This window comes from Ranitomeya variabilis, chromosome 5, assembly GCF_051348905.1.
Source record: "Ranitomeya variabilis isolate aRanVar5 chromosome 5, aRanVar5.hap1, whole genome shotgun sequence".
In the NCBI taxonomy this organism is placed as follows: Eukaryota; Metazoa; Chordata; class Amphibia; order Anura; family Dendrobatidae; genus Ranitomeya; species Ranitomeya variabilis.
In genome coordinates, this window is record NC_135236.1 from 627,600,132 (window position 1) to 627,618,274 (window position 18,143).

Consider the following 18,143-nt stretch of genomic DNA (forward strand, 5'->3'; position numbering starts at 1 on the left):
GCAACAGTCCAGTGCTGCTTCTCTGTAGCCCAGGTCAGGCGCTTCTGCCGCTGTTTATGGTTCAAAAGTGGCTTTACCTGGGGAATGCGGCACCTGTAGCCCATTTCCTGCACACGCCTGTGCACGGTGGCTCTGGATGTTTCCACACCAGACTCAGTCCACTGCTTCCTCAGGTTCCCCAAGGTCTGGAATCGGTCCTTCTCCACAATCTTCCTCAGGGTCCGGTCACCTCTTCTCGTTGTACAGCGTTTTCTGCCACATTGTTTCCTTCCAACAGACTTACCATTGAGGTGCCTTGATACAGCACTCTGGGAACAGCCTATTTGTTGAGAAATTTCTTTCTGGGTCTTACCCTCTTGCTTGAGGGTGTCAATGATGGCCTTCTTGACATCTGTCAGGTCGCTAGTCTTACCCATGATGGGGGTTTTGAGTAATGAACCAGTCAGGGAGTTTTTAAAAGCCTCAGGTATCTTTAGCATGTGTTTAGAGTTAATTAGTTGATTCAGAAGATTAGGGTAATAGGTCGTTTAGAGAACCTTTTCTTGATATGCTAATTTATTGAGACAGGTTTTTTGGGTTATCAGGAGTTGTATGCCAAAATCATCAGTATTAAAACAATAAAAGACCTGACAAATTTCAGTTGGTGGATAATGAATCTATAATATATGAAAGTTTAATTGTAATCATTACATTATGGTAAATAATGAAATTTTACACTATATGCTAATTTTTTGAGAAGGACCTGTATATCCTTTGTTGGCAATGACAGAGGTCAAACGTTTTCTGTAAGTCTTCACAAGGTTGCCACACACTGTTGTTGGTATGTTGGCCCATTCCTCCATGCAGATCTCCTCTAGAGCAGTGATGTTTTTGGCTTTTCGCTTGGCAACACGGACTTTCAACTCCCTCCAAAGGTTTTCTATAGGGTTGAGATCTGGAGACTGGCTAGGCCACTCCAGGACCTTGAAATGCTTCTTACGAAGCCACTCCTTCGTTGCCCTGGCGGTGTGCTTTGGATCATTGTCATGTTGAAAGACCCAGCCACGTTTCATCTTCAATGCCCTTGCTGATGGAAGGAGGTTTGCACTCAAAATCTCACGATACATGGCCCCATTCATTCTTTCATGTACCCGGATCAGTCGTCCTGGCCCCTTTGCAGAGAAACAGCCCCAAAGCATGATGTTTCCACCACCATGCTTTACAGTAGGTATGGTGTTTGATGGATGCAACTCAGTATTCTTTTTCCTCCAAACACGACAAGTTGTGTTTCTACCAAACAGTTCCAGTTTGGTTTCATCAGACCATAGGACATTCTCCCAAAACTCCTCTGGATCATCCAAATGCTCTCTAGCAAACTTCAGACGGGCCCGGACATGTACTGGCTTAAGCAGTGGGACACATCTGGCACTGCAGGATCTGAGTCCATGGTGGCGTAGTGTGTTACTTATGGTAGGCCTTGTTACATTGGTCCCAGCTCTCTGCAGTTCATTCACTAGGTCCCCCCGCATGGTTCTGGGATGTTTGCTCACCGTTCTTGTGATCATTCTGACCCCACGGGGTGGGATTTTGCGTGGAGCCCCAGATCGAGGGAGATTATCAGTGGTCTTGAATGTCTTCCATTTTCTAATTATTGCTCCCACTGTTGATTTCTTCACTCCAAGCTGGTTGGCTATTGCTGATTCAGTCTTCCCATCCTGGTGCAGGGCTACAATTTTGTTTCTGGTGTCCTTTGACAGATCTTTGGTCTTCACCATAGTGGAGTTTGGAGTCAGACTGTTCGAGGGTGTGCACAGGTGTCTTTTTATACTGATAACAAGTTTAAACAGGTGCCATTACTACAGGTAATGAGTGGAGGAAAGAGGAGACTCTTAAAGAAGAAGTTACAGGTCTGTGAGAGCCAGAAATCTTGATTGTTTGTTTCTGACCAAATACTTATTTTCCACCATAATATGCAAATAAAATGTTAAAAAAACAGACAATGTGATTTTCTGGATTTTTTTTTCTCAGTTTGTCTCCCATAGTTGAGGTCTACCTATGATGTAAATTACAGACGCCTCTCATCTTTTTAAGTGGTGGAACTTGCACTATTGCTGACTGACTAAATACTTTTTTGCCCCACTGTATATATATGTATATATATATATATATATATATACACTTTCTCTGCTTAGTGAAAACCTAAAGCAGAGTTACCCGTGTTAATGTAAACTTAGCAGACTTATGAATCACCCCAGCAAACACACTGTGCTCTGCGGCAATTTACCGATCTCAGATACGGGAATGGAATGTAGGTATGAATTATACATTATCCCAGCCAGTTTGCGTGGCCTTGCTGTATACACTTGCATTGATCCGTGGCCGCACCTCGACCAATGACCTGGATGGCCAGATGGCCTGACCGATTAGAGGACCCACAAGCCAGGGATATGTATGAATCATACATACCCTCCATTCCAGGGTCTGAACCCGGCAAATCCACGCAGCGCAGTGTGAACTGACAACCCCTTTAACACAGCTAACACATTATTCATTATCTCTGTGAAGAAAAAAGGTATTTGACAACTAATTTGTCTTCGGTCAAGAGCTTTTGTAAATTTAAGTTATCTTAATCCTGTTAAATGAGAAATCCCTCTGTGACAAGTCTTTTAGGTAGTGTGTTATTTGGTAAATTATATTTATATTATAAAAGTTCTTTATTAGGCAGCCTACCTGATTAAGTATTGAAGATGTCAAATCTAGAATTTGCAACCTAGCTTTGGACAGACAAGAGTTCAAAATATTACATACCGTGAAAATAAAGAACAACTCTGTTAATGAGAAAGCTAGGTGTTAATTTTGACAAAATGGTATCGTAACTAAACTTATTTACTAAAGGGAACAATAAGATAAAAGGATAAAATATATTTTATCCTAATAAAACCCCTGGCAAAAAATGATGGAATCACCAGCCTTGAAGGATGTTCATTCAGTTGTTTAAGTTTGTAGGAAAAAAACAGATCACAGACATGACACAAAACTAAAGTGATTTCAAATGGCAACTTTCTGGCTTTAAGAAGCACTAAAAGGAATCAAGAACAAAAAATGTGGTAGAGTCAGTAATGGTTACTTTGTTTAACCAAACATAGGGGAAAAATAATGGAATCACTCAATTCTGAGGAAAAAAATTATGGAATCATGAAAAACAAACAAAGAAAAAAACATTCCAAAACATCACTAGTATTTTGTTGCACCACCTCTGGCTTTTATAACAGCTTGCAGTCTCTGAGGCATGGACTTAATGGGTGTCAAACAGTACTCTTCATCAATCTGACTCCAACTTTCTCTGATTGCTGTTGCCAAATCAGCTTTGCGGGTTGGAGCCTTGTCATGGACCATTTTCTTCAACTTCCACCAAAGATTTTCAATTGGATTGAGATCCGGACTATTTGTAGGCCATGACATTGACCTTATGTATCTGTTTTCAAGGAATGTTTTTACAGATTTTGCTCTATGGCAGGATGCATTATCATCTTGAAAAATTATTTCATCATCCCCAAACATCCTTTCCATTGATGGGATAAGAAAAGTGTCCAAAATAGCAACATAAACTTGTGTATTTATTGAAGTTGTAATGACAGCCATCTCCCCAGAGCCTTTACTTGACATGCAGCCCCATATAATCAATGACTGTGGACATTTTCATGCTTTCTTCAGGCAGTAAACTTTATAAATCTCATTGGAAAGGCACCAAACAAAAGTTCCAGCATCATCACCTTGCCCAATGCAGATTTGCGATTCATCACTGAATATGACTTTCACCCAGTCATTCACAGTCCATGATTGCTTTTCGTTAGCCCATTGTAACCTTGTTTTTTTCTGTTTAGGTGTTAATGATGGCTTTCCTTTAGCTGTTCAGCATGTAAATCCCATTTCGTTTAATCAGTTTCTTACAGTTCGGTCACTGACATTGACTTCAGTTTCCACCCATTCATTCCTCATTTGTTTTGTTGTGCATTTCCTGTTTTGGAGACATATTGCTTTAAGTATCTGGTCTTAACGATTTGATGTCTTCATTGGTCTACCAGTATGATTGCCTTTAACAACCTTCTCATGTTGTTTGTATTTGATCCAGATTTTAGACACAGCTGACTGTGAACAACCAACATCTTTTGCAACATTGCGTGATGATTTACCCTCTTTGAAGAGTTTGATAATCCTCTCCTTTGTTTCAATTGACATCTCTCGTGTTGGAGCCATGATTCATGTCAGTCCACTTGGTGCAACAGCTCTCCAAGGTGTGATCATTCCATTTTAGATGCAGACTAAAGAGCAGATCTAATTTGATGCAGGTGTTATTTTTGAATATGAAAATGTACAAGGTGATTCCATAATTTTTTCCTCAGAATTGAGTGATTCCATAATTTTTCCCCTATGCTTGGTTAAAAAAGTAACCATTACTGACTGCCACATTTTTTGTTCTTGATCTCTTTTAGTGATTCTTAAAGCCAGAAAGTTGCCATTTGAAATTACTTAAATTTTGTGCCATGTCTGTGATCTGCTTTTTTCTACAAAATTAAACAACTGAATGAACATCCTCCAAGGCTGGTGATTACATAATTTTTGCAAGGGGTTGTAGGTACACCACTTATCTTCCAATTTATATATTATGATTTTTACTAATATTAATTTAAAATTGGCTTGTACTACCTTGTATCCATCTATATCAAACCGAGATTCAACTACTTTCTGCATAATGATTGCAAGCACCAAAATCTAATTTTTAATTTAAGCAAGTCATTGTTCTTTATTACTTATATTTACAAATGCATTTGTGTCTTCTCATGTGTTTTAGATTCAATTTAAATCAGGGACTTGTTAATCATACGTCATTCCTTCTAAATTTGTAGTTGAAATAAGCCCTGCTTTATTACTAAAGTAAAGAAAATGTGTAAGAAATGTTATTGACCCTTTTATATAATAATAATAAGTACTAGTGGTGATAGCAGTAGTAATATTTCTGATAGTAGTAGTATTACACAAATATAAAGCAAAATGATACCTGTTAAATATAATAGAAAATTAGCAAAACATAGCTAAAACAAGCTATAGTAGAATAATTCATTGTTTTGTAAAATTTACAATTAATATTTTATACCATGTATTTACTTTAATATTTTTTTATAATATCGGATTATGAACATCAAATCTGAAAAGTGTATACAAACTATTTCTCAAACAAAAAATAGACATACCTGATATGCAGTCTAAATATATAGCACTAGATGGCACTCCTCACCAACTAATAGCAGGAAGGAAAGAGGAAATGCATTTCTCCATCATTGAATGAAATTCTTGCAGCAGGGATTCCGGCCATGACAGAATTTTTTTCCCATTTTCTTCGTGCTTCCATCAGCTTTAGTGCCTTTATTACTGGATAAATCATCACCTCTACCATCCTTGATTTTAAGAAATGCTGAATCAGAGACAGGATTATCAGGCACGGAGAACGCTGGTCCATTTCTTTTTGTTACAAATATCGTGGGATGTGGTCCTGAGTCAGCTGCATTATATCATCCCTGAGGAATCCAAGCATGGCACCTTTGTCGGGAGAATTGCTCAGGATCTTGGACTGGATATAGGTGAGATTAATTCCAGAATGTTACATATTGTCTCTAGAGATGAGAAGGAATATTTCCAGGTTAACCTGCAGAATGGAATCCTGTTTGTTAAAGAGACAATAGACAGAGAAGTGCTGTGTCCAAATACACCCTTCTGTATAATTCCTCTGCAGGTTATTGTAGATAAGCCTGTGCAGATGTATCGTGTAGATGTAGAAATAGAAGATATTAATGACAATAGTCCGGTATTCTCCTCTAGTGTGACTAATCTTGTCATATCAGAAGTAAAACCTGCAGGATCTCGTTTCCAATTGAAAATAGCTTCTGATCCAGATCTTGGAACAAATTCTATCACCAACTATGAGCTCAGTGCAAGTGATTATTTTGCTTTGGATTTCCAAAAATATATTAATCAAATCAAATCATTGGAGCTTGTGCTGAAAAAAAATTTAGACAGGGAAAAGCAGTCTGTTCACAATCTCTCCCTTACAGCTTATGATGGAGGGAAACCAAGGCTAAGTGGCACCACACGTATTGTTATTACTGTGGAAGACTTTAATGATAATGCTCCTGTGTTTGATCAGCCATTTTACCAATGCAGTGTTAATGAAAATGCTGTAGAAGGAACTTTGGTGTTTAAGCTGAATGCTACTGATCAGGATGTTGGAAAAAATGGAGAAATACTGTACGATTTCAGCAACATGGTGTCAGGAGAGGCAAAAGAAGCATTCATGTTAGACAAATACACAGGAGAAATAAGAGTGAAAGGCAAGTTGGATTTTGAGACTGTTAATATGTATGAAATCCATGTTGATGCTATTGACAATGGAGATGTTCAATATGTTGGACATTGCAAAGTTCTGGTGACTGTTGTAGATGTCAATGACAACCCTCCTGAGATGATAGTGACCTCATTTTCAGTTCCTGTTCCTGAAAATTCTCCTCAGGGGACAACAGTTGCCATCATCAGTGTCCATGATAAAGATTCAGGATCAAATGGAAAAGTCCACTGCTACATTTCTGAGCCTTCACCGTTTAAGGTAAATCCAGCTTTCATGAGTGATTTTTCTTTGACCGTGAATGGCCCTTTGGATCGAGAAGTGAAAGATCAATATGAAGTTACAATTACTGCAAGAGATGAAGGTTCTCCATCCCTGTCTACCTCAAAAACTCTGAAGATTGATATAAGTGATGTCAATGACAACGCTCCAAGATTTGTCCAGTTAGTAGACACAATATTAATTAAAGAGAACAACCCACCAGGGTCTCATATATATACAGCATCAGCCTCTGACCCAGATATTGGGCAGAATTCATTCATTACTTACTCAATTAGGCAGCGCACAATTGATGGAATTCCTATGTCTTCCTACATTTCCATTAATCCAGAGAACGGGAAGGTCTTTGCTTTAGTTTCAATTGACCATGAACAGATTTCACATTTCCAGTGTCACATAAAAGCCACTGACGCTGGTCTACAAGCCCTCAGCTCCAACCTTACTCTAAACATATTCATTGAGGATATTAATGATAATGCTCCAACATTCACCACACTGCACTCTGAAATAACAATCAAAGCTTCAAAGTCAGCAGAACCTGGACACCTGATAACGAAAGTGAAGGCCGTAGATCTGGATTCTGGATACAATGCTTGGACATTTTACAAGCTAAAGGATCTTGGAGGACCTGGAAAATCTCCATTTAGTATTGCACATCAGACTGGAGAAATCACTTTGAAACGGTCATTTACAGATTCTGACAATGATGAGTACAGATTGCATGTAGTAGCTCAGGATCATGGTGAACCAGTCATGATGTCAGAGACACAAATCATCATATCTGTGGTGGAGTTTGGAGAAGAATTGAAGTTTGATAATCAAGAGACCAAGGGGAATGGTGATGAATTTTCAGATGCAAATATTTACTTGGTTGTTGCAATCTGCATCATTTCAAGTATTTTTCTTATTACTCTGATTGTGTTCACTATGTTAAGATGGCAAAAATACCGAGATGAGGTCAATGAGCTAAAAGAAAATTACAGAATCTGCTCCAACACCGGAGGGAGCTGGATGTATTCCCAACACACTCAGTATAACATCAGTTCCAATTCATTTAGACCTAAAAGTGACTTAATAGTTTTTACTCCAAATAACTGCCAGACACCAGGAAATGAAGAGCAAGTCACTCCACAGGCGGTCTTATTAAACTCTTCTTATAAGGTAAGAGTGAATATGTATAATATTGCCTTGCTACTTTTAATGATCTCAGCATCTTTATCTGCATCTTTGCATGCAAAAAGGTGGGGAGAGCCAAATGCAAACTAAGCATAACAGTTAATAGAAGCAGGTAGGATGACTGTCATAAATGATTGCTAATAGATAATATGAGTTCATGCATGTAAACTGTTTCCTATGGTTAGGCACTTCATGGGCTATAATTAATGTTGAGCATTCCGATACTGCAAATATCGGGTATCGGCCGATATTTGCTGTATCGGAATTCCGATACCGAGTTCCGATATTTTTGCGATATCGGAAATCAGAATCGGAAGTGTGCGGTGCGTATGGTTCCCAGGGTCTGGAGGAGAGGAGACTCTCCTTCAGGCCCTGGGATCCATATTCATGTAAAAAATAATAAAAATAAAAAATATTGATATACTCACCCCTCCGGCGGACCCTGGCTCTTAGCGGTGCCTCCGTTCCTAATAATGCAGGGAGTGAAGGACCTTCGATGACGTCGCAGCTTGTGATTGGTCGCGTGAGCTTGGACCGGAAAGAGCCGGGGCCATCGGAGGGGTGAGTATATCAATATTTTTTATTTGTATTCTTTATTTTATACATGAATATGGATCCCAGGGCCTGAAGGAGAGTTTCCTCTCCTTCAGACCCTGGGAACCATTCCGATATTTTTTGTCCCATTGATATGCATTGGTATCGGACATCGGTATCGGCGATATCCGATATTTTTTGGATATCGGCCGATCCAATCTGATACTGATACCTTTGCATATCGGAAGGTATCGCTCAACACTAGCTATAATAACTTTTCTAAAGCACCCTGTTATTCACATACTTTATTCTTCCCCAAAAAGCAATTATTCTTTTGGACAATACCTTTGTATGTTTCCCACTGTCCTATTTATTGAGTCAATCTCATGTATAGTTAAAATGTTATATTAGTGCAGGACTTGTACTGTTCCCTAACTATTTGGAATATGATGATGCCCGGTTATCACATCTGTTGAAATTCTTGCAAAAATTCAAAATATTGCTTGTTTATTCAGCTCTAAATAATTTCAGAAGCATAAATAGTAGTATTTATGTAAGTCATAGAACCATAAAGAAAAATGATCACTTCCCTTCATTCTGTCTTGCCAAACACTTTGGGAAAATAATGCAGATTTTTTGGAACATTTGCTAACACATCATAATAAATCCATTCATTTATTACTTGAAAGTTCTATTTTTGTAAAAGTTCAGGTTTTAGTACTTAAAAAATTAGTACATTTTGTTTACTTTGTCGTTAAAGATTGACAGAAAACCAAGAAAAAACTAATGAAAGTATCATTGAATAACTAGTGATGAGTGAGTATACTCGTTGCTCAGGTTTCCCTGAGCATGCTCAGGTGATCTCCGAGTATTTGTGAGTGCTCGGAGATTTCATTTTTGTTGACGCAGCTGCATGATTTGTGGCTGCTAGACAGCTTGAATACATGTGGGGGTTCCCTAACAACCAGGCAATCCCCACATGTATTCAGGCTGTCCAGCAGCCACAAATCATACAGCTGCATCAACAAAAACTAAATCTCCGAGCACTCACAAATACTCAAAGACCACCCTAGCATGCTCAGGAAAACCCGAGCAATGAGTATACGCCCTCATCACTATGGATAACTAATGAAAACGCTCTTATAATTTATTTCTATGACTAATTTCTTCAGTAAACGGTTTACTAAAATAACCATATGGTAGGTTTGCAGAGTTGGATCCTTCCATGTAAAACTTGACAAAAGCAATATTGGCTAAATTAAAGCAGGTTTAGATGGAAAAACACACTGTCCTATGCTTGATCAGTATGTCAGTTTATCAGAGGTTTTTAAAATTCCAGCTTTTGCTTGCTTTTAAACAGTAACTGTCATTTTATTTTTTATTTCATACATAAATAGCACACATGAAAATAAGCAACTTTGTAATATATCTTATTAGAAAAGTTAACTTCTTTCTCTTCTAAAATTATTCAGTCATTATCAAAATTCTCAATTCTGACATAAAATCTGTATTCAGTGAAGACTTTCCAATTACTGAGAGAGGAGATGGCAGCTGTTTCTATGTTTCTCCCCTGCTGTCTACATAGAATCTTTTCAGTAGCATCTGCCATCTCCTATCTCAGTGATGGGACATTCTGTATTAGAATTGAGAATTTTGATGACTGATCAATTTTGAGGGTGATAGAAGCAAATTTTCCTTACAATATATATTACAAAATTGCCAATTTCGAAGTGTAATATTGTTTAAGAATTAAAAACTAAAATGACGATTACTCTTTAAGGTCATTATAAATTATCTTGATGGCAATATGTGCTTAATGAGATTGTACAAAGATTGTCTATCTGTAGGATAGGTGGCTAGTAGAGATAAGTGAATACTAGCCACTCAAGTACAATTGAATTTTACTCAAATTTTACAAAAATCCACATTTTCCAAAATGAAGATTTCTTTATAATACTCTTTCTCCTGGATTTAACATAATGATGGTCAACTGGCCAACATTTTTTTGAACCATAAATGACCATCAAGAGGTTAATGAATAAAATAGCACTCATACTCACATTATCATTCACCTTTCTGATCACTTTGCTGCTCACCATCATCTGTCTGGTCTTCATTGCATCTACTTTCACCTCCATTTGCAATGAAAAATCTGAGCCTCTTCATGCTAAGCAGGGTCTTCGGGCTCTAATGAGAACTTGTACGGTTCTGAGCATGCTCTTGCAAGGTCACGTCATTTCTTGTCCAGTTACCCAAGTGATCTATGTCTCATCTTGTTATAAATGCTTTCATTGATATCCTAGGGTTTGTTATGCTGGTCAGGGACTTAGTTGTGATGAGGACTGGGATGGTTGTTCACATTCTCAAAGTTGCAATGTCTATGGCCATAAATCAGATGAGAAGAGCTCAAAGGAGTTCAAACTAAATTAAAATACAAAAGTTACACATTTTCCTGCTATACTGTCAGATAGGGTTGAGCGAAACGGGTCGATCATTTTCAAAAGTCGCCGACTTTTGGCTAAGTCGGCGTCTCATGAAACCCGATCCGACCCCTGTGCTTGTCGGCCATGCGGTACGCGACTTTCGCGCCAAAGTCGCGTTTCAATGACGCGAAAAGCGCCATTTCTCAGCCAATGAAGGTGAACGCAGAGTGTGGGCAGCGTGATGACATAGATCCTGGTCCCCACCATCTTAGAGAAGGGCATTGCAGTGATTGGCTTGCTGTCTGCGGCGTCACAGGGGCTATAAAGGGGCGTTCCCGCCGACCGCCATCTTACTGCTGCTGATCTGAGCTTAGGGACAGGTTGCTGCCGCTTCATCAGAAGCAGGGAGAGCGTTAGGCAGGGTCCACTAACCACCAAACCGCTTGTGCTGCAGCGATTTCCACTGTCCAACACCACCTTCGGTGTGCAGGGACTGTGGAAGCTATTTTTTTTTTTTTTTCCCCTCAGCGCTGTAGCTCATTGGGCTGCCCTAGAAGGCTCCGTGATAGCTGTATTGCTGTGTGTACGCCACTGTGGAAACCAACTGCTTTTTTCAAAGCACATATCCTCTTGTTCCTTCCTTTCTGCACAGCTATCTTTTCTGTTTTTCCACACTTTTTATTTAATTTGTGCATCAGTCCACTCCTATTGCTGCCTGCCATACCTGGCTTACATTACTGCAGGGAGATAGTAATTGTAGGACAGTTTTTTTTTTTTTTTTGTTTTTTTTTTTTGTGGGAGATTAAGATTGGCATTTCTGCTACAGTGCCATCCCTGTGTGTGCCATCTCTCACTGAGTGGGCCATAGAAAGCCTATTTATTTTTTCCGTGATTTGTGTTCTAAAATCTACCTCAACACAAAAACAGTACATCAATCAGTGGGAGAAAAATATTGGCCTCAGTCAGGGCTTGTGTGCCACTGCTGTGTGTGCTATCTCTCATTCAGTGGGCTATAGCAAGCCTATTTTTTTTTTTTTTTTTTAATATTATTTGGTTTCTAATTCTCCCTGAAAAAAAAAAAAAAAACCTAAAAAAACAGTGGGAGAATAATATTGCCCTTTCAGCTTGTGTGCCAGTCTTGACTCCTGGGTGTGCCACCTCTCTCCCTCTCATTCAGTGGGCCATAGAAAGCCTATTTATTTTTTTTTTTAAATATTATTGGGTTTCTAAAGTCTCCCTGAAAAAACAAAAAATACATAAAAAAACAGTGGGAGAGTAATATTGCCCTTTCAGCTTGTGTGCCAGTCTTGACTCCTGGGTGTGCCACCTCTCTCCCTTTCATTCAGTGGGCCATAGAAAGCCTATTTATTTTTTCCGTGATTTGTGTTCTAAAATCTACCTCAACACAAAAACACTACATCAATCAGTGGGAGAAAAATATTGGCCTCAGTCAGGGCTTGTGTGCCACTGCTGTGTGTGCTATCTCTCATTCAGTGGGCTATAGCAAGCCTATTTTTTTTTTTTTTTTTTTTTTTTAATATTATTTGGTTTCTAAAGTCTCCCTGAAAAAAAAAAAAAAACATAAAAAAACAGTGGGAGAGTAATATTGCCCTTTCAGCTTGTGTGCCAGTCTTGACTCCTGGGTGTGCCACCTCTCTCCCTTTCATTCAGTGGGCCATAGAAAGCCTATTTATTTTTTGGTTTTTTTAATATTATTTGGTTTCTAAAGTCTCCCTGAAAATAAAAAAAAAAAATACATAAAAAAACAGTGGGAGAGTAATATTGCCATTTCAGCTTGTGTGCCAGTCTTGACTCCTGGGTGTGCCACCTCTCTCCCTCTCATTCAGTGGGCCATAGAAAGCCTTGTTTTTTTGTTTTTTTTTTAATATTATTTGGTTTCTAAAGTCTCCCTGAAAATAAAAAAAAAAAACATAAAAAAACAGTGGGAGAGTAATATTGCCATTTCAGCTTGTGTGCCAGTCTTGACTCCTGGGTGTGCCACCTCTCTCCCTTTCATTCAGTGGGCCATAGAAAGCCTATTTATTTTTTGGTTTTTTTAATATTATTTGGTTTCTAAAGTCTCCCTGAAAATAAAAAAAAAAAAACATAAAAAAACAGTGGGAGAGTAATATTGCCATTTCAGCTTGTGTGCCAGTCTTGACTCCTGGGTGTGCCACCTCTCTCCCTTTCATTCAGTGGGCCATAGAAAGCCTATTTATTTTTTGGTTTTTTTAATATTATTTGGTTTCTAAAGTCTCCCTGAAAATAAAAAAAAAAAATACATAAAAAAACAGTGGGAGAGTAATATTGCCATTTCAGCTTGTGTGCCAGTCTTGACTCCTGGGTTTGCCACCTCTCTCTCTAATTGTGGGCCATAGAAAGCCTATTTATTTTTTGGTTTTTTTAATATTATTTGGTTTCTAAAGTCTCCCTGAAAATAAAAAAAAAAAATACATAAAAAAACAGTGGGAGAGTAATATTGCCCTTTCAGCTTGTGTGCCAGTCTTGACTCCTGGGTGTGCCACCTCTCTCCCTTTCATTCAGTGGGCCATAGAAAGCCTATTTATTTTTTGGTTTTTTTAATATTATTTGGTTTCTAAAGTCTCCCTGAAAATAAAAAAAAAAAATACATAAAAAAACAGTGGGAGAGTAATATTGCCATTTCAGCTTGTGTGCCAGTCTTGACTCCTGGGTGTGCCACCTCTGTCCCTCTCATTCAGTGGGCCATAGAAAGCCTTGTTTTTTTTTTTTTTTTTAAATATTATTTGGTTTCTAAAGTCTCCCTGAAAATAAAAAAAAAATACATAAAAAAACAGTGGGAGAGTAATATTGCCATTTCAGCTTGTGTGCCAGTCTTGACTCCTGGGTGTGCCACCTCTCTCTCTAATTGTGGGCCATAGAAAGCCTTTTTATTTTTTTCCTTCATTTGTGTTTTAAAATCAACCTCAACACAAAAACACTACATCAATCAGTGGGAGAAAAATATTGGCCTCAGTCAGGGCTTGTGTGCCACTCCTGTGCGTGCCATCTCTCATTCAGTGGGCCATAGAAAGCCTTGTTTTTTTGTTTTTTTTTTAAATATTATTTGGTTTCTAAAGTCTCACAGAGAAAAAAAAAAAAATAAATTAGGTGGGAGATTAATATTGACATTAGTGCTTGAGTGACAGTCCTGCGTGTGTGTCATCTCTGTGATTTGGTGTCACAGAAAACAGAGTGTGTAACATTGTGCCTGATTTTCCTTGTGGTCTCACCAACCTGTTAAGGGATATTGAAATCATACTGAAGTTATAGCTCACCGTGTAAGTTGTTTGACAGCAACAAATAAAGTTAGTTTGGTTACGATTTTTAAACAATGAGGAAGTCTGGTGCAAGAGGTCGTCGTGGGCGTTCATTGTCAGCTGGTAATGATGGTAGTGGTAGTGGAGCATCAGGTGGTCGTGGGGATAAAAATATTCCACCTAAGTCTGGAGCTGTGGAGCCAGTTTCGTCGTCAGGCTACACAAGGCCTCGAACGCTCTCTTTTCTGGGAGTAGGAAAACCGCTTTTAAAGGCTGAGCAGCAACAGCAAGTTTTGGCTTACATTGCAGACTCAGCCTCTAGCTCTTTTGCCTCCTCTTCCGAAACTGGTAAATGTAAAAGCAGCGCGTCGCTTGTGGATGTTCACGGTCAGGGACAAGTCGCTTCCTTGTCCTCCTCAGCAAAAACTACAACAAGAGAGAAGGATGCAGCAGGCGACACAACGGGTCACTCCATGGAGCTCTTTACACATACCGTCCCTGGCTTAGAAAGTGAAACATTTAACAGGCCATGCCCATTACAAGTAGATTCTGACATGGAGTGCACTGATGCACAGCCACAGCCAGAGTACTATGCTGCTCCTTTGACTCAGACCACCACATTGCCCTCTCAGGGTACAGATCCACAATCAGACCCTGATGAGACTATGTTGCCCCGCCACGAACGCTATACCACCGACCGACACAGTGACACAGACGAAGTTGCACACGAGCTCGAAGAGGAGGTAATAGATGACCCAGTTATTGACCCCGATTGGCAGCCATTGGGGGAACAGGGTGCAGGCGGCAGTAGTTCAGAAGCGGAGGTGGAGGAGGGGCCGCAGCAGGCATCAACATCGCAACAGGTTCCATCTGCCGGGCCCGTATCTGGCCCAAAACGCGTGTCAAAGCCAAAACCTGTTGGAGGACAGCGTGGCCATCCGGTTAAAGCTCAGTCTGCAATCCCTGAAAAGGGATCCGAGTCTAGGAAGAGTGCAGTCTGGCATTTTTTTAAACAACATCCAACTGATCAGCGCAAAGTCATCTGTCAAAAATGTTCAACTAGCTTAAGCAGAGGTCAGAATCTGAAAAGTCTAAATACTAGTTGCATGCATAGACACTTAACCACCATGCATTTTCAAGCCTGGACTAACTACCAAACGTCCCTTAAGGTTGTAGCACCCTCGGCCAATGAAGCTAGTCAGCAACGCAACATCCCTTCCGTCACTGTAAGGCCACCATTTTCCGCACCACCGGCAGTATCTGTGCAGGTTTCTTTGCCAGCCAAAAGCAGTCAGGGTCAGGGAATCACCAGTTTAGTAGGAGGAAATATTGCATCTAGGGCACCGGCGGAAACAATACCGTCTCCAACCGTCTCTCAGTCTGCCATGTACACCGGCACACCCGAAAGTTCCACGATCTCCTGCTCTCCAGTCCAGCTCACCCTACATGAGACTCTGGTTAGAAAAAGGAAGTACTTATCCTCGCATCCGCGTACACAGGGTTTTAACGCCCACATAGCTAGACTAATCTCGTTAGAGATGATGCCCTACCGTTTAGTTGAAAGCGAAGCTTTTAAAGCCCTGATGGAGTACGCTGAACCACGATACGAGCTACCTAGTCGACACTTTTTTTCCAGAAAAGCCATCCCAGCCCTGCACCAGCATGTTAAACAGCGCATCGTCCATGCACTTAGGCAATCTGTGAGTACAAAGGTGCACCTGACTACAGATGCATGGACCAGTAGGCATGGCCAGGGACGTTATGTGTCCATCACGGCACACTGGGTGAATGTGGTGGATGCAGGGTCCACAGGCGACATCAATTTAGGGACAGTTGTGCCTAGCCCACGGTCTAGGAAACAGTTGGCTGTAGGCGTTCGCACCCCCTCCTCCTCCTCCTCGTCCTCCTGCAGAAGCTACAGCTCTTCCACAGAACGCAGTCGGCCAACCACTCCATCGGCAGATGACACTGTTGCACACCAGTTGTCCCATTATGGGCCAGCTACTGCCAAGCGTCAGCAGGCTGTATTGGCTATGAAGTGTTTGGGCGACAACAGACACACCGCGGAAGTTCTGTCCGAGTTCTTGCAACAAGAAACGCAGTCGTGGCTGGGCACAGTAGATCTTGAGGCAGGCAAGGTAGTGAGTGATAACGGAAGGAATTTCATGGCTGCCATCTCCCTTTCCCAACTGAAACACATTCCTTGCCTGGCTCACACCTTAAACCTGGTGGTGCAGTGCTTATTGAAAACTTATCCTGGGTTCTCCGACCTGCTCCTCAAAGTGCGTGCACTTTGCTCACATATCCGACGTTCGCCTGTACACGCCAGCCGTATGCAGACCTATCAGCGGTCTTTGAACCTTCCCCAGCATCGCCTAATCATAGACGTTGCAACAAGGTGGAACTCAACACTGCACATGCTTCAGAGACTGTGCGAACAGAGGCGTGCTGTTATTTATTTGTGGGAGGATACACGGGCAGGCAGTAGGATGGCAGACATGGAGTTGTCAGGTGTGCAGTGGTCGAAGATACAAGACATGTGTCAAGTCCTTCAGTGTTTTGAGGAATGCACACGGCTGGTTAGTGCAGACAACGCCGTAATAAGCATGAGCATCCCCCTAATGCGTCTGCTGATGCAAAGTTTGACGCACATAAAGGAGCAGGCGTCTGCACCAGAGGAAGAGGGAAGCCTTGATGACAGTCAGCCATTGTCTGGTCAGGGCAGTGTACAGGACGAGGTAGCGGGCGAAGAGGAGGTGGAGGACGAGGAGGATGATGGGGATGAGTATATTTTTAATGCCGAACCTTTCCCGGGGGCACAGGAAATTGGTTGCGTGTCACGGCCGGGTTCTGGTTTTTTGAGGGACACAAGTGACGTAGATTTGCCTGCAACTGCCCCTCAACCAATCACAACCGGAGATTTGACAACTGGAACTTTGGCCCACATGGCGGATTATGCCTTACGTATCCTAAAAAGGGACACACGCATTACGAAAATGATGAACGATGACGATTACTGGTTGGCCTGCCTCCTTGATCCACGCTATAAAGGCAAATTGCAAAATATTATGCCACATGAGAACTTGGAACTAATATTAGCAACCAAACAATCAACTCTTGTTGACCGTTTGCTTCAGGCATTCCCAGCACACAGCGCACGTGATCGTTCTCACACAAGCTCCAGGGGGCAGCAGACTAGGAGTGTTAGGGGTGCACACATCAGAAGTGGCGTTGGACAGAGGGGTTTTCTGACCAGGTTGTGGAGTGATTTTGCTATGACCGCAGACAGGACAGGTACTGCTGCATCAATTGAAAGTGACAGGAGACAACATTTGTCCAGTATGGTTACTAACTATTTTTCATCCCTTATCGATGTTCTCCCTCAACCGTCATTCCCATTTGATTACTGGGCCTCCAAATTAGACACCTGGCCAGAATTGGCAGAATATGCATTGCAGGAGCTTGCTTGCCCGGCAGCAAGTGTCCTATCAGAAAGAGTATTCAGTGCTGCAGGTTCAATATTAACCGAAAAAAGGACTCGTCTGGCTACCCAAAATGTTGACGATCTAACATTCATTAAAATGAACCACAACTGGATTTCGAAATCTTTTGCCCCACCTTGCCCGGCCGACACCTAGCTTTCCTATGAAAAGCTCTTGCCTGTGAATTACTTTTCTAATGTCTAATTTGCTGCAGCTGATTGTACAGCATACGACATGTTTACACCTCCCTAAATGGCAAAACTCCCCACACGGGGCCGTGGTATCGCGACTTGGCGCAAGCACCCGTGAGACTGCTGTTTGTCTGAAGAGGTGGGTGTGCTCGCTTTTGGTTGACGGCATTGCTACTGGGTCCCTCATAGTACAATGTAGTGTCTCTGGCGGTGGTGGTGCGCACCCAACGTCAGACACACCGTTGTAACATGAGGGGCCCTGGGGCGGTCCCGCCGGCCTCAAGAGAGTTCCCTCCTACCCCAGCTCAAAATGTGCTCTACCACGTGCAAAATTATGTCGCACAGCTCCACCAATCTTTAGTCTATTCGCTGACATCATTCAATGTCTGGCACTGACAATACAA

The 18,143-nt window shown here is 41.1% G+C and overlaps 1 protein-coding gene across 8 annotated transcripts in view; it reads left to right on the forward strand.

Moving 5' to 3' along the window:
- Window positions 1-18,143, forward strand: part of LOC143776623 (protocadherin alpha-C2-like) — a 513,355-nt gene that overhangs the window by 190,162 nt on the left and 305,050 nt on the right. Inside the window, exon 1 of one of the 8 annotated variants that reach the window (XM_077266145.1) lies at window positions 5,314-7,816. The exons of the other annotated variants lie outside the window; for them this stretch is intronic. Within the exon in view, the coding sequence (XP_077122260.1) occupies window positions 5,450-7,816 (2,367 nt within the window). The 5' untranslated portion in view covers window positions 5,314-5,449. Of the gene's footprint in view, window positions 1-5,313; window positions 7,817-18,143 lie in introns of those variants that run through there. 8 annotated transcript variants of the gene reach the window in all.